Source organism: Panicum virgatum, chromosome 6K, assembly GCF_016808335.1.
Source record: "Panicum virgatum strain AP13 chromosome 6K, P.virgatum_v5, whole genome shotgun sequence".
NCBI lineage: Eukaryota > Viridiplantae > Streptophyta > Magnoliopsida > Poales > Poaceae > Panicum > Panicum virgatum.
In genome coordinates, this window is record NC_053141.1 from 8,509,364 (window position 1) to 8,524,790 (window position 15,427).

At 52.9% G+C, this 15,427-nt stretch overlaps 2 protein-coding genes across 2 annotated transcripts; one reads left to right on the plus strand and one right to left on the minus strand.

Annotated features, from left to right (window-relative positions):
• Positions 1 to 6,213: 6,213 nt before the first annotated feature.
• On the plus strand, positions 6,214 to 9,548 carry LOC120713891 (sugar transport protein MST5-like). The gene has a single exon (XM_039999854.1). It carries the CDS (start codon positions 7,312 to 7,314, stop codon positions 8,860 to 8,862), a length of 1,551 nt encoding a protein of 516 aa, XP_039855788.1. The 5' UTR covers positions 6,214 to 7,311; the 3' UTR covers positions 8,863 to 9,548.
• A 2,288-nt stretch (positions 9,549 to 11,836) lies between these two features.
• Positions 11,837 to 15,383, minus strand: LOC120711577 (putative F-box/LRR-repeat protein 23). The gene is made up of 3 exons (XM_039997151.1): positions 15,243 to 15,383; positions 14,390 to 14,760; positions 11,837 to 12,495 (listed from the first exon to the last, which is right to left on the minus strand). Exons 2-3 carry the CDS (start codon positions 14,758 to 14,760, stop codon positions 11,922 to 11,924), a joined length of 945 nt encoding a protein of 314 aa, XP_039853085.1. The 5' UTR covers positions 15,243 to 15,383; the 3' UTR covers positions 11,837 to 11,921.
• Between the last annotated feature and the right edge of the window lie 44 nt (positions 15,384 to 15,427).

The window sequence follows — 15,427 nt, forward strand, 5'->3', positions numbered from 1 at the left end:
TTTTCGCATTCTTGCACCGGACAGCATAAGGCTGCCCGCAGTGGGGCTCTGTAAAACGCGCGCTACCCGTTTGCAGTACGCCTTTTGCATTTTTCCCCCTGCAGCGAGGTGCGCTAAGCGAGGTCCCGCATGGCACATCCAGCGCGGCACGGACGATGCTGTAAATTGATGCGCGCGGGCCCCTCGTCCTTCCCGCAGTCGTCCCCAACCGCCGCCGCCACGGGAGGGAGCAGGGCCGGAGCGGTGGAGGGAGGCCGAAGCAGAGGAAGAGCTTGGGAGCGGCGGCCGGTGCGACATGTCCGGCGGACCCCTACGCCGGTGGCGAGGCAGCCCGCCCGTGCCGCCGAGCCCGCTCCTCCCTTCCGCCGCGAGCAGAGGAGGGCTAGGCCGGCCTCGCCGGAGCGGCGGCGCGAGGAGCTGTGCCCGGGCGCCGGACACCGCGGCCCCTATGTTCCACGCCCCGGCGATGTCGCCGGCGCCCACCTTCGACTCGTACCCGTCCGAGCCGCGCGGGCCCCTGCTCCTGGTCCCCACCGCAAGGCCCCGCGCGGGCACGCCGGTGCAGCTTCTGGGCCCCGCTGGCCCACGCCCCAGCCTCCCGCAAGCCTCCGCCGCCACACGCCATGGCCAGGGAGGCGGGGATGGCCGGGAGGCAGGGGAGCCTGGGAGGCAGCAGCGCCGGAACGAGGGAGGGGGAGGGAGCAGGCCGAGCTCGGAGCACCGCCGCCATGGCCCCGCGGCCCGCCGGCGAGGGAGGGAAGGGAGCCCCGCGGGAGGGGGGGGGGCGGGCGCCATGGCCACGGGCCCGAGCTCGTAGCGCCGCCGCCGCAGCCGGACTTGCTCGGATCTGGAAGGAAGAGGGCGAGAGAGGAAGGAGGAGGGAGGAGCCATGGGGCGGCGCGGCGTGGAGAGTCGTGAGGGCGGCGGAGGAGCAGGAGACGCGCCATGGCCACCGCCGCCGCCATGGCCCCGCGGAGGACTCCGCCAGCGCCGCCGCCGTCCCGCGCTCCGGTCACCCTCAAGCCGCGTGCTCGCTCCCCTCCAGCCGCCGTCTGCGCCCGTGGAGTCCACGTGCAGGGAGCAGGAGGCGGCGAGGAGGCACCACGGGAGCAGGGCCACGCCACGCCGGACCGCCATGGCCGCGCCGGGCGCGAGGGGCCGCGGCCGAGTCCGCCCGTGGCGCCGCCTGGGGCCGCGCCGAGCTCCGCCCGTCGCGCCGCCAGGGGGCCGCGGCCGAGCTCCGCGCCGCCGTGTAACATCCCGAAAATTCACCCAAATAAATTACTCGCTAAAAATGTTTTTTTTTCAAAATCTTTTCATCGCTGAGCTCAAATCTTTTCCGGCGATTCGCCGTCCTGACACCAAAACTCAATTTCCGTTCCAACACCAAAAATCAAATCTCCGTCCCAACACCGAAATCAATCATCGTCTAATATTCCTATTCTCCTCGTTTGGCGTGCGCTCGGCTTCTTGTCGACGCCACACCCGGCTCGCGACCATCGCCGCGAATCCCGCCGGCGCCCCCTCCCCTTTTTCTTTTCCTCCCTTTTCTCCTTTTCTTTCCTTCTCTCTTTTTTCTTTTTCTTTTCCTTTTCTCCTTTCCTTTTTCCCTTCTCCTCCCTCCTCTTTTCTTCCTCCCGGCTCCCTGTTCGCCCACGCGCAGCACGCGGGCACGCGCTCCACGAGCACTCCGGATGCTCGCCGCGTCGCCCGTCGTCCGGCACAGCACCACCGCCGGCCACTTGCGCCGCCCACCCCCTGTGCGGCCGTGTCCCCTTGCTCGCCCTCGACGCTCGCGCTGCTCAGCGACGACCGCAAATGGCCGCACGGCCACAGCGTCGCCATTGATGGCGAGCAGGGGAGCATTGGCACAGCCCCGCCCTAGCCGGCCTATAAATAGGCCCTTCGCGCAGCCCTTCACCTCCACAACTCCACTCGCCGCCGCTCGCCGCCGCTCTAGCCCCAATTTCGTTCTTGCTCTGTTCTTCCCCAAGAACAGACTGTTGGTCGATCTCCCCGGCGAGGACACCGTGGTCCAATTGCCTCGACAGTGAGCACCCCCACGCCTTCCTCTACCTGCCCCAACTCGCACCAGCCCTTCTCCCTGCCCAAGCGGAACCCCCACGAGCTCCCATGGCCGCGGCTATGGCTGCTCGGGGCGGACCATCTTCCAGCTCCTCTCCCATGCCCGGAGTCACCGGAACGGAACCCCTCTACCTTCCTCTCTCCCCCCGAGGGCCCTTGGATTTGTGAATGGTGGACCGCAGCTCGTTTCCGGCGAAGCTCCGGCGACCTGCCACCATGAGAACTAGCGGCGCTGCTGTCGACGCCTGCGCCTTCAGTCCCGTGACCCTTTTTCCACTTCTATCTTGTTTAGTCAATCCCAGACCACTTAAACAAATCAAAGTCCAGCCCAGATGCACTACCCACACGGCCACACACTAAGATGGGCCACCAGCACGTCATGCACTTAACCAATATTAATTTTTATTTTCAGAATTAATCAACCATCCAACTTTGTTACTATAATATCTCACCCATCCAAGTTCCGATTCAAATGATTCTTTTTTATAAATTCCTATAAAATCACGTACTATCCATTCATTCTATTTTCCTCTCTCCTCAAACCCCGGTTTAGCCCTAAACACCCCCTATCATTTCATGCGCCAAAAATCCTCCAATTGTCTTGAAATTCGACCACACCATTTCCAATATTATTTCAGCCGTGTCATTATAAAATCTCCCAAAAATATTCTTCCTATCTTCATATCTTAATTTCTTGTGATTCGAGCTCAACAATAAAATCTTTATTTCTTTTTCTTTATTCTGTGCTTGTTTGTGTGCGCCGTAGATGCCGGCATGAACGAGGGAGAACCTGTCGAGGAGTTTGACAAGCAGTACCGCGAGCCGGAGCCTGAAGACCCGTACCGCGAGGAGGAGCTCCCGGAAGGCTTTGAAGACGGCAAGTTAAATCTCATCATTTGATGCATATTTCGACCCAGTTTTATAAACACAACCTATTGGCCTATATTACAAAATTGCATATGCTTTGACTGCTGAAAACATGGTTGGATAGCCACCCCTTGATTTGTTATAACCATTCCTCGACCATCTAGATTAATGTCTAAATATATTTTATTCTATTTGGATGTTAATCGCTACTAGAATGCTTAGGATCTTTTGCTTAAATTACAACACATCAAACATGGTACAACTTGTTGTATAAAAGGAAAATGTGTGAGTGTGCGGGAAGGAAAAATGTGAAACTCTTTGGAAACTAAAAGAAAGATATGCTTAGATGAGATGGATGACATTTCTGTGTGAATTGCCAAAATGTGTGCTCATATCGGTGTGGTTGAGCAAGGTTGGGAGATGTCCATCTTGTCACGGTTAAGGACCGAGTTGATGTGTCATCTTGCCTAACTCAACTATCGTGCAACTACTCGACGTTGTGTGTGGCAACGGCTTAGCATAAACCCCACTAGCTGGTCTGTTAGTCATCAGGAGAGCTGAGAGCAACGGGTGGCCAAGGAGACGGGATAAGATCAGTGTGACTTATGCCCCGGTTAGTCCTCGTTGGTAGGTTAACCCCTTGGTGGAGTCCGTGTTGACTAGTCAGGCTTAGCTAAGGTGGGTAATGGCTTTGCTGAGATCTGCACCGACACTAAGGTGATCGTGCTGCGGTACCCCACTTGTGGGTTAAGTGTACAACCTCTGCAGAGTGTAAAACCTATTCGAATAGCCGTGCTCACGGTATTGAGCGAGTTACGGTTTGGTCACATAACTAGCACTTCTTCTGGGATTGGATGGGTTGGCGTGAGTTGTTTTGGAAAAGTGTCCGGCAGCTGTGCCGTGTGCTACTACGGATGAGGAGTCCGATAGCAACTTATAAACTTGGATCCTGTGTGGATCAACCCTACGTGTTACTCGGTACAAAATAATTGCTTTGAAAATATTTTTCTTTCAAAAATAAACCCATGCATAAAAAAATTTTGCTTTCCGCAAATTAAACCTTAGCCTTATCCTTGATTTATCATGTGCATATATTCTGTTTATACCCCCTCCGTGGGTGTGGTTGAACTTGTTGAGTATTTTTGTACTCACCCGATATATATTTGTGGTTTTGCTTCAGAGGAAGATCCGGACTTCGTTGTTGAGGACGTCGAGTAGAGGTTGCGTCCGCACCCAACTTTGTCTGTGGATTAGGGTCACCCGCATGAAGTTTCGCATGGCGCAAGACTCTGATGACCTCTACATAGTTAGCCTCTACGTTTGGTTTGTAGTTCTTGTTCTCGCGATAGTGGCGCTCCTTTGCCCGCCACCGCGTAGAGTTGTACGGTGATGTACCATCTGATGTAATAAATGTGTTATCAGCCTCCTGGGACTGATATTTGTATCACATTTAAGTCACCTCTTTAGAGGGGACGCTTCACGCCGCCAGGGAGGGCCGGAGCCCCTGAAGGACGGTGCCACCGCCGGCGAGGGAGGAGGCCAGAGGAGGTCGGCGCTCGAGGAAGGGGAGCTCTGCCGCCGGGATTTGGGAGGAGGGGGGAAGGAGGCCGAGCCTGGGAGCGGCGGCCGGCGTGACGTGTCTGGGGCGGATGTAAGGATCACCGGGGTGTCCGACCCTAGAGGGGGAGGGGGTGAATAGGGTAGCTAATCGCTTTTTGTCCTAGGGCTCAAACTACTTGTATAAGATAAACCTTAACACGTCCTACACATGCTAGTTATGACTAAGGTTTATCTATGCTACTCTCTACTTACCCCTAAAAACTTGCAACCTATAGCCAATCCTAATCAAACTAACTAGAAAAGTAAAGGCATGCAAGATAGAGTGAATGCGGAAGCGTAATACGATAAGTAAAGAGGTAAGTACAAGAGGGATGCAAACTCCCGAGTAGACACGGTCATGTAACGTGGTTCGGCACAAACGCCTACGTCCACGGGACACCGAGGCTCTTCCGATCACGTCTTGCACTACGCCACCAAGGCGATGCCGGCAAGCAAAGGCAAGTGCCCACAAGACACTAAGTCTCGTGCACTGCCACCGTCTCTCTCGGTCACCCGACCGAAATCCACTACGGAGCTTCTCCACCAAGGAGGGGGCCTCCTCTTCCCCCGCACAAAGTGTCGTTGCCACTCCACACTAAGACGGAGGGTCACACGATGGATCACAAGTTGCTTGCCGCAGCAAGGCTTCTCTCAAGGGAGCTCTCGCAAGAACTAATCCCTATTACAAGCACTAAGCACTCTCACAAGTGTGCTTAAGCCTATATGATGTATAATGAAGCTCTAGGATGGTTGGAGATGATCTTTTACTCTTGTATGCTTGTATGGTCTCCAGCAACCTCAAATGACCCGGCCTTGGGGGTATATATAGGCAGCCCAAGCAAATATAGCCGTTAGAGAATAGCTGCCAGAAAAACACTTAACGCTGGTTAATCCGACGTACCTCTAAAGCCATCACCGGTTCAACCGGTGTATGTAAACTGCCCACTTGAAAACTAGCCATTGGCAATCAACCGGTGTATCGTCGGTTTAACCGATGTATCGTCGGTTTAGCCGGTGAGTGTAACTCCTTAACGTTCCATGAAAAATCATCTCTCTGGACAACTGAACCGATGAGATTGATCGGTGCATCATCGGTTCAACTGGTGTATGTATTTTCCTCGGTCTTCATCTGTCAATGCACCGACGTATGCAATTTCTTTAGCGTCGGTTAATCCGGTGTAAAACCCTAGCCCGCAGACCTTCTATGTGATTGCACCGGTGAGTTCATTTTGCCCTACGTCGGTTTAACCGATGATAGCAAAATGCCTCAATCCTTGTCCAGCGGAACCCCCCGTAGGGGCGGCCCTTCGGGCCTAGCTATGCCTATCTTCTCTTTGTCATCACTTGAACCTAAAAGCCTGGGAAAGTTTATCTTAACAATCATATTAGTCCAAGTATTGTGTGTGTCATCAATCGCCAAAACATTATATTGAAATATGGCATGAGAGGCCATTTTCGCTACAGCGGACCCCTATGTCGGCGAGGCAGCCCGCCCGCGGCGCTGTCCCGCCCGCCCGCCCGTGCGAGCCGCGTCCAGCGCGCGAGCTGAGGGAGCAGAAGTGGAGGAGGGACGCCGGAGAGAGAGAGAGAGAGGAGAGTGGGAGGAAGGGGAGAGTGGGGGGGGGGGGGGGTAAAAAGATAAAAAAAATTCTGACATGTGGGTCCCGCAGCCGATAGTTGGTATAGAAAGGAGATATAGAGGATGGATGGGTGTGGAGAAACTGAATATAGAGTAGAGAATCTCGATGACCATGATGAAATATTTCGTTTAGAGAGTGAATTTGGAGTATGACGAGTGTGGATAGCCTAAACCTGCATGAAACACTTGTAAATTATAACCACTATTTTGTGATACATTATACCATTGAAAAGCTTATGGTAGAACTGAATTCTAGAACATGAGTCTATAGATACCCAGAGGCTACATAATTCAACTAGTGCGGTGGTGACCCTAGGGACAGGTTAGGAAGCTCACAAAACTACTGTGTCAGTTATGGTGTGATGAACTCAAACAAAGTCAGTTATGGTGATCCTGAAATAGATTACAACACTCCACGGCAAATCCACCAAAGCTTGAAATTTGGTCAAACAAACTTCAAATCCAGGCCTCGTCTTGCAGCCCTTAACACGGGCAAATCTCTCCCGCTCCTCCTGTTGCCCAGACGACCGTCTTATCATTTCCACCATCACCCCCATTTCCTTGACTTAACCAACATTCTATCTTCATGATGTTTCCATGCCTCTTTATGTTTGCCAAAATAAGCAGTTGGTTTTAAGAAAGGTTAATTTAGTCTATTTTAACAGCACGGATAGAATGAACAATAGCTTGTTCAGGTGGTTTGCATTTCTTGTCCACGGAAGTTGCAACCTCAGTTAAAAAAACCCATCTTTTGCATGCATGACCATTGACCAAGAAGAAATAGTAAAGACTAAATATGGAATTGAAAAGGTTAAGACCGCCGGCCGGCACGTGGATAAGCTTGCATTGCAGTCTAGCTAATTACAGCAAACCAAACTGAAAAACAAGAAGAAAATGGGGGCTAATTTTAGCAGTTTGCGTGGCACGTCCTCCAAGGAGTTAGTGATCAGAAAAGGAGTTAGTCATCCATCCATCCATCGGTGACGAGCGAGGCGCGCCTCCGACGATCCTCCATATAAACAGGCGTCGATCTCCGCCCCCCCGGCCACCTAGCTAGCTCCCCTCACCCCGGCCCCGGCCCTCTGCGCGCGCGCGGCAGCAGCTAGCTAGCTTAGCCAGCCATGGCGGGCGGCGTGGTGGTGAACGCGGCCGGGGGCAAGGAGTACCCCGGCCGCATGACGGCGTTCGTCTTCTTCACCTGCCTGGTGGCGTCCTCCGGCGGGCTCATCTTCGGCTACGACATCGGCATCTCCGGCGGCGTGACGTCCATGGACTCGTTCCTCCAGGAGTTCTTCCCCTCCGTGTACGCCCAGGCCGAGGCCAGCAAGGACGCCAACCAGTACTGCAAGTTCAACAGCCAGCTGCTGACGCTCTTCACCTCGTCGCTCTACCTGGCGGCGCTGGCCACCTCCTTCGCCGCGGCGTCGGTGACGCGCGTCTTTGGGCGCCGCTGGTCCATGTTCTGCGGCGGCGTCACCTTCCTGGCCGGTTCCGCGCTCAACGGCGCCGCCACCGACGTGATCATGCTCATCCTCGGCCGCATCCTGCTCGGCGTCGGCGTCGGCTTCGCCAACCAGTCGGTGCCGCTCTACCTCTCGGAGATGGCCCCCGCCAAGCTCCGCGGCATGCTCAACATCGGCTTCCAGCTCATGACCACCATCGGCATCCTCGCGGCGAACCTCATCAACTACGCGACGGTGGGCATCCCCGGCGGCTGGGGCTGGCGCATCGGGCTGGGGCTCGCCGGCGTGCCGGCGCTCGTCATCACCGTCGGCGCGCTGGCGCTCCCCGACACGCCCAACTCCCTCATCGCCCGCGGCTACCGCGAGGACGCCCGCGCTGTGCTGGTCAAGATCCGCGGCACCGACGACGTGCACGACGAGTACGCCGACATGGTGGCGGCGAGCGAGGAGGCCGCCGCCGTCGAGCGCCCCTGGCGCAACATCCTGGAGCCCCGGTACCGGCCGCAGCTGACGGTGGCCGTGCTCATCCCCTTCTTCCAGCAGCTCACGGGCATCAACGTGATCATGTTCTACGCGCCGGTGCTGTTCCTGACCATCGGCTTCGGCGACGACGCGTCGCTCATGTCCGCCGTCATCACGGGGCTCGTCAACATGTTCGCCACCGTGGTGTCCATCGTCACCGTCGACCGGCTGGGCCGCCGCGCGCTGTTCCTGCAGGGCGGCACCCAGATGTTCGTCTCCCAGATCGTGGTGGGCACGCTGATCGCGCTCCAGTTCGGCACCGCCGGCGTCGGCGAGATGTCGAAGGGCAACGCGATGCTGCTGGTGCTCTTCATCTGCCTCTACGTGGCCGGGTTCGCCTGGTCGTGGGGCCCGCTGGGGTGGCTCGTGCCGTCGGAGGTGTTCTCGCTGGAGGTGCGGTCGGCGGGGCAGAGCATCGCGGTGTGCGTCAACATGACGCTCACCTTCATCATCGGGCAGGCCTTCCTCAGCATGCTCTGCACGCTCAAGTTCGGGCTCTTCTACTTCTTCGCCGGGTGGATGTTCGTGATGACCGCCTTCGTCGCGCTCTTCCTGCCGGAGACCAAGGGGGTGGCCATAGAGGAGATGAACCTCGTCTGGAGCCAGCACTGGTTCTGGGGGAGGTACGTCACCGTCGACGGCGATGGCGGATCGCGGCGCGGCAACCGCAGAACGACCGGCGTCTGATGATCAGAGCAGATCATCAGATCAGATCGGGCTTGCTTGCTTGCTATCTGTCATCAGAGCCAGGCACGACAGCCACCATGACACACACCATGTAACCTAACGCGCTAACTGACAGGGTTAGAATGATGTTTCCATCGCCGACGACTAACTTTCCACCATGAAGATCGGTTAACTAACTGTTCATAGCATGCAGAGATCGGTTTAATTAATTTGGTATTTCAGAGATTAGACAGAGAGAGAGAGAGAGAGATTGTTGGCATAGCATGCAGATTACTGGCATAGCTAGCATGATCGGTTTAATTTAATTTCAGACAGGAGCGAGTTTGATGATCTAGGAGGATTAATATAATCCCTGCAAGGTAAATGAATTGTTCATCTTGTTGTAGCAGTGAGAGCGTACGTTGTTCTTGAGGTGTACTTGTAGAGAGGAAAATCTATCCCTGCAAGGATTGTAACCAACCCATAGTGTACTTGTTGGTAGTTTGAAGAACATGGAGAAGTATCTTGCAATTTGTTCAGAATTGTATATACAGACCTGTCAACCCATCGCGTGATAGCTTGATTTGTTCAAAATTCACAGTATCCTGCAATTACATATTGTACTTCTTTTTCGCAAAAAAAAAGGGCACCTCCCAGCAACAGTTCCTGTGATGAGCGTTGGTTTGGATTGCCAAATCGAAGAAATTAAACTAATCCTCAGAGAATAGTTTTGTCCGGATGATCATTCGAATTGGAGATCACTGAGCTGCATTAACCGTTCGAATCCTGAAAATCTGCATATGCTCAGAAGACAAGCTATGGACCAGAGTGCTGGAAACCGTTATCTCCACCCACTATTTTTCCCTCCCTTCACACAGATTTCTCACTAGTTTTGCTTCCAACTTATCCACCTCTTCTGATGATTTCTGAAGCTGTTTGTCCGGTGAAGGCGGTTAGCTAGTAGTACAGTATAATTTGCTGATCCTGCTAGGAGAGGAGAGGAATCTCTGTCGTTTTTGTTTTTGAATCACACGTTGAGTAACATTCTTCTCCAAGTTTTGTACTTGAAAGTTTGAGGAATAAAAACAGAATAACCTTACCAAACTGAAAATGTTTTTACTGCAGAGTTTACTGAAACCCGACCCCTCCGATTCAGATGCTCAGACGTGCCCAACTGTGCGACGTTAAATGTTTTTCTTTCCTTTTTTCCCCATTGAAATCCCTTATTTTAACCTCTCAATGCTACATAGTAAGTACTATACATCTATCAGCCTTTAATTACCTACTACCAATTTAATGATTTCTTGGCCCATAATCATTTCCTTCTTGGCCAACAAGTCAGCGGTAGTAGCCATGCCTGCTGCCTGCACATGATGCTCATGAACCCAACTACCCAAGCAAGACAGGGAGGAAGGCCACATTTTTTTTTGTCTTTGCCAGGCAACAGCATGAAAAATACACATCGGAGCAGATCATCGACCGCCGCCGATCAATCCTCCTCCGTCAAGAACACCAAACAGTAGGTGCAAGCGATCTCTCTCCGTCATCCACAGCGTCAATCGCTCTGTTTCTGAAAGCTGCATGCAGGTTGGATTGATTGATTTGTGGGAGGAGCGATGAGCCTGGGGTACGTGGGCAGGCTGTGCCTCCGGGCGGCGCAGGCCGCGGTCCGGCGGGCCGAGCAGAAGCAGCAGCCGGCGACGATGAGCAGGCAGGCGGCGCCGCCCAATCCTCCGTCGTCTCACTCTCACCACCAGACTCCCGCGAGACGGGTCAACGGTGGGTTGGTCGCGGCGGCGGCGAGGACCGCGGAGGAGGAGGTGACGGCGGCGGCGGCGGCGATGAGGATGAGGCGGCGGCGGGCGGAGAAGGACGAGGGGCTCATGAATCTCGTCTGCTGGGGACCCAACTAGAAGTCCAGCTAGAACTAGTTGAGAATTCTCGGTGATTTTGCAGTAGCGGTGATTTCCATTCCAGTAGCTGTGCCAGTTATCTGGTCTGTGCTCGAATCGAGAAAGGCGTGACGAACACAGAAAAAAATGGCTGCCTGGACTGAAGAATTTGACACTCATGATTCATTTAGCAGCGATTAATCAATGATGATAGCTCAATCTTTCTTTTTTTTTGAAAAGATAAGATAGCTCAATCTTTCATGCGACCTTTTTTCTCCAGTATATACTTGCCCAATTGCCCAAATCAATCGCAATGCATGAAACCTGTGAAGAAAATTAAAATTCGGCCAGGCAAATTTGATCAAATTAACTTGACTGTCGTCAATTAGTTTGGCCATTCATCAGGTACTGAAATATTCACATATCTTGCGTGCGTTCATATCGTCATCTCTCATGCGATGCGCTTCGCTACGCTACAACTCGACGGAACGAAGAGAAGGTCAGGTGTTGGGCCCCCAGAAGGAGAGGAACATCAACGCCCGGACCGGCTCCTCCCCCGCCGCCCGCCGCGGCGAGTCCGCCGCCGGCACCCTCCTCGGTTCCCAGGACGCCGGCGAGGACGAGGACGCCGCGGCGTCCTTGGCGTCCCGCCAGGACATGCGGCTCATCACGTGCCTCAGGCTCATGATGTCTCTACTCTCTACTCTATCTCTCTCTCTCTTTCTCTTTCTCTTTCTCTTTCTCTTTCTCTCTCTGGCCGCGCAGCAGGGGGGGACGAGGATGGAGGCGGCACGAGGGGGCCGCATGGTTTTGTAGAGGGATCGGAGGAGGACGGGTGGCCCCGGCGGGTGCTTTCCGGTGTGCCGGAGCTCCCGGTTTGGGACGCCGTCCTTTTGTCCGCCGCCCGGAGAAACTGCAGGAGCCTCTTGTACGTCGCGCCGGAGCTCAAGAAACGGCGGGCGGGGTGCCTGCGGTTTTGCCACAGGCCGGACGTTGGTGAGGCGGGCCAGTTTCGGCTTTGAGGCTGAAAGCTTCCCGGCCCATTCCACCCCCGGAACGGTCGGGCATTGTAGCCCAGTGGCCGAGCCGGGCATTGCACTACAGTATAGAAGTTCTTATACATCTATTTAGTGATATCCCAGTGGCAGACTTGGATATAACACAACGGTATAATGCACTACGATTAGTCTAATAAGCACCGCCAGAATTATCCTGATCTGACGAAGGAGGGGCTCTCAGCCCAGCGCTCGTAGCCATCAGCGCATCAAAGATGGGTCCTAGGCGCCTAGCCCATGACAGTTTGTTGTGAAAATCGGGACACACCACCATCTTGATCCCAGCATACTTGGCTCGCATGGCTGCATCCACGGAAATGTTGAAGCAAAACAGTAGATCAAGGTTCTCCAGGTGACGGCAGTTGTCAAGGATGGCGGCCAGCGCTTTGTTGTTGAGTGTACTGAGATAAATCTTCAGGGAGCGTAGCCCACGCATTGTTGCGATCCCACGTGCTTCGTCACAATCAGAATTGCCCCCATGACCGATTGAAAAATCGCACGGCAAGGTTATGCGTTTGCCAACTTCGAAGCGCTTTAGGTTTTGGCACGCTTTGCCAACAGCCTCATAGGTTGCACGGCCACGTATCCTTGCGCAGGCGGAAAGCTTGAGCTCCTCAAGCAGAGGGAACTTGTTTATTGCCTCCACAAATCCTTCGTTAAGGATATTGGAACAAGAAGTTAGGTGAAGAACCTTGAGAGAAGGTGCCCTGCAAAACAGAACTTGTGTATCAATTAAGCTCTACAAAATACAAAAGCAAGGTGTACTAATTCAAAGTCAACTAGCTACAGTATCAACTGTATTAAAATAATCTAGGATGCCGAACCCCTTATAATTCTCATTACAAACATCAAGTGATTGAAACATCTCCAGCACCAACCGCCCCTGTTTTTCAAAAAACACAGTTTTCATGCATTGGACCACTTGCAACATTGGTCTGGGACAACTAAGCAAGGAAGCATAAGGTCCAAGAAAGAAAAATTATGCAAAGATGACCATCCACATCTCTATTAGATGACACTAGCTTCGCGAGCACTCCTACTATGGAACACACATGAAACCATCAGAATGGTAAAGTGAAATGATTAATATCTTGAAAGAAAGTTGTGCTAGCACTACTCCTAAATGAAGGGAGTGTGAAGATAAATAGGGGAACAGAGTGAAACCATCACAAAATCTACATACATGCATTATATTTCAAACAAGATGGCTCAAATTACAGGACAAGTACATATTTCAAACAAAAGGCATGCCAATTTCTCTCATGCATTTAATTAAAGGAAGAGAGTGAAAATATTGTTTGCAATGACTGCTCTTAATCTTTATAGTGAACAAAACATTTTGAAACATGTATTTCACAGAGGCCATGGAAGAGCACTACTCCTACTACCCTTGAAACTAATCTCCTTCTCTAGTGGCGTTGATAACACAAAAACAGGAGAGAATTGCCTATTTGACACTAGAAATAATGAAGCTTGTCTATTTGACACCCAAACTTAAATTCTTGCCTACATGTCCTCAAGTCCATATTTGGTTGCCTATTTGACACTACCGTGAGTTTGGGCAGCTAACACCGCTATAAGAATAGATGAGCTAAGGGGAAAAGACATAAATGCCCTTTGAGGGAAAATGAAGAGGAGAAGTCTTAGATGTAGTGCTTGAGTATGTGTAGGATTTAGACCTCAATAAATAATTTATGCAAATAAAAGGAGTGCAGGAATGTGCTTCCAAAAACAGGCAATAGCTAGCAATGTTCTTAAGGCGTTGAGGCGAGGTGTGGCGCCCTACCTCCTCTGGACGCCTAGGCGAGGCGAGGCGACGCCATACACCAACGTAAAAGTAGCATATTAGCAGTATAATTAGCAGTATAAAGGGGAAAAGAAATGAGAAAAGAAGAAAGAAAAGAGAAAAGGCCTGAGAAGAATGTAAGGCCCAGCCCACCAAGTCACTACCAGCCCATAAACTACTCATCAGTCCTCCCGTGATCCCACCCTCTCCACCCTATCGTCGTGCGCCGCCGCTCGCCCGCTCGTCCCAGACAGAGCACCAGCGTCGCCGGTCCTCCTCCTTGCCGCAGCCACCCCCAGATGGAGCACCAGCGCCGCCGCTTCTGGAAGGGGCGCCGGCATGTAGGCAGAGACGGAGCAGAGCACCGCCGCCGAGGATTCCAGGTGCTGGCGGCCTGCACCCTCTCTCTTGGGGGCCAGATCTCGCCGGCGCCGGTGCCGTCGAGGATGAGAAAGGCGGAGGTCGTCGCCTGCTACTTCTGGTAACTTTCTTGCTCCTCCTTTCATCTCCCGGTCGCTCCTTCCCCTTGCTCTTCCTCTCTTCTTGCTGGGCGTCGGCGACGCCTTGACCTCCCTGAGCGCCTTGACGCCTTGGCGTCGCCTAGGCGACGCCTTAAGAACTATGATAGCTAGACATGTACTTCATTTTTGCTGACAGGACAGTTCTGCTGTGCGGTATCGAAAAGACAGTTAAAGATCATACCTGCCTCCTATGTAGGCGACGCCTTAAGAACTATGATAGCTAGACATGTACTTCATTTTTGCTAACAGGACAGTTCTGCTGTGCGGTATCGAAAAGACAGTTAAAGATCATACCTGCCCCCTATGTACTTGAGAAGGTCATCATCAACAAACTCCTCCCCTAGGAACACCTCCAGCTGGCCGTTGGCACGGTCCACAGCCTCCTTCACCATGGCACCAATGACATCTCTACCCCCAGACCTGCGCTTTACTTCGACAACATTGTCGCGGCCCATGTCGAGATACTGCCACAGAGAAGGCACCTTGGCCGTGTCGAGCCATGAGTGGCACACGAGTCCCGCACCCATGAGGACCTCGACAACGCCGAGCTTGGTGAAGACCAATGTGAGGACATCAAGGGGCAGATCCGACCAGTTCCTGGCTAGTCTCGCTTGCGCAGGCTCGGCACCTCCCACGGCCTCCATTTTCCTTTGCGAATGGAGCATCTGAAAAAAGAAAAACAGAGCTAGATTTGAGCAAGCTAGTGGTCACTGGAGAGCAAGGCATGAACTGGCGTATCCAGGATTTCAATATAGGTGGTCCAGCTGTGATAATTTTTTTTAATATCAAAAGTGTAGAGTTCCAACTTACAACACTCTTACTAATATATTAAAATCCATAATTAAGTCTGAAATTTGCATCAAAAGAAGCTTACACGCTTACAATATTTCAGATAAGATTACAATGCTACCTCTAAGGCCTTTGCTTTCTAATGGTCATGAAAGTCTCCACTACATCATCTTCATTAACATTAGGAAAATACCTCGCTCAATGAACGCTGACTGTACAATGGCACGAGTCACAAATTTGCTACACAATTCTAAATCCCTACCCTGGCTGCCAAAGTACCAACCAGCAAGCTTTCCGAATCACAATGCGAATTGGTATTTTTCAAAACTCGAGAAATAATGGTGGCATTAGCTTATACCTTGGTAGCTTGCGGCTAGGTGGCTTGGTGCTCGCAAATTGCAATGCGAACCGCCGTGGCGTGAAGGAGCTTGCTGGCTGCCTGGCTTGCTACGCGCCTGCGCAATGCCAGGGCGAGGAGCGAGGGCGCCGCCGGATCCCCACTTATTTGAAAATCCTTTACCACCTCTACGTACTTACGGTACG

What these genes read in the sequence shown, in the direction of transcription:
- LOC120713891 (XM_039999854.1), top strand. Translation starts at nt 7,312, where the DNA reads ATGGCGGGCGGCGTGGTGGTGAACGCGGCCGGGGGCAAGGAGTACCCC.
- LOC120711577 (XM_039997151.1), bottom strand. Translation starts at nt 14,760, where the DNA reads ATGCTCCATTCGCAAAGGAAAATGGAGGCCGTGGGAGGTGCCGAGCCT. An exon ending in CTCAAGTACATAGGGGGCAG is followed by an intron (nt 12,496 to 14,389) that starts GTATGATCTTTA and finishes TCTGTTTTGCAG; the next exon opens with GGCACCTTCTCTCAAGGTTC.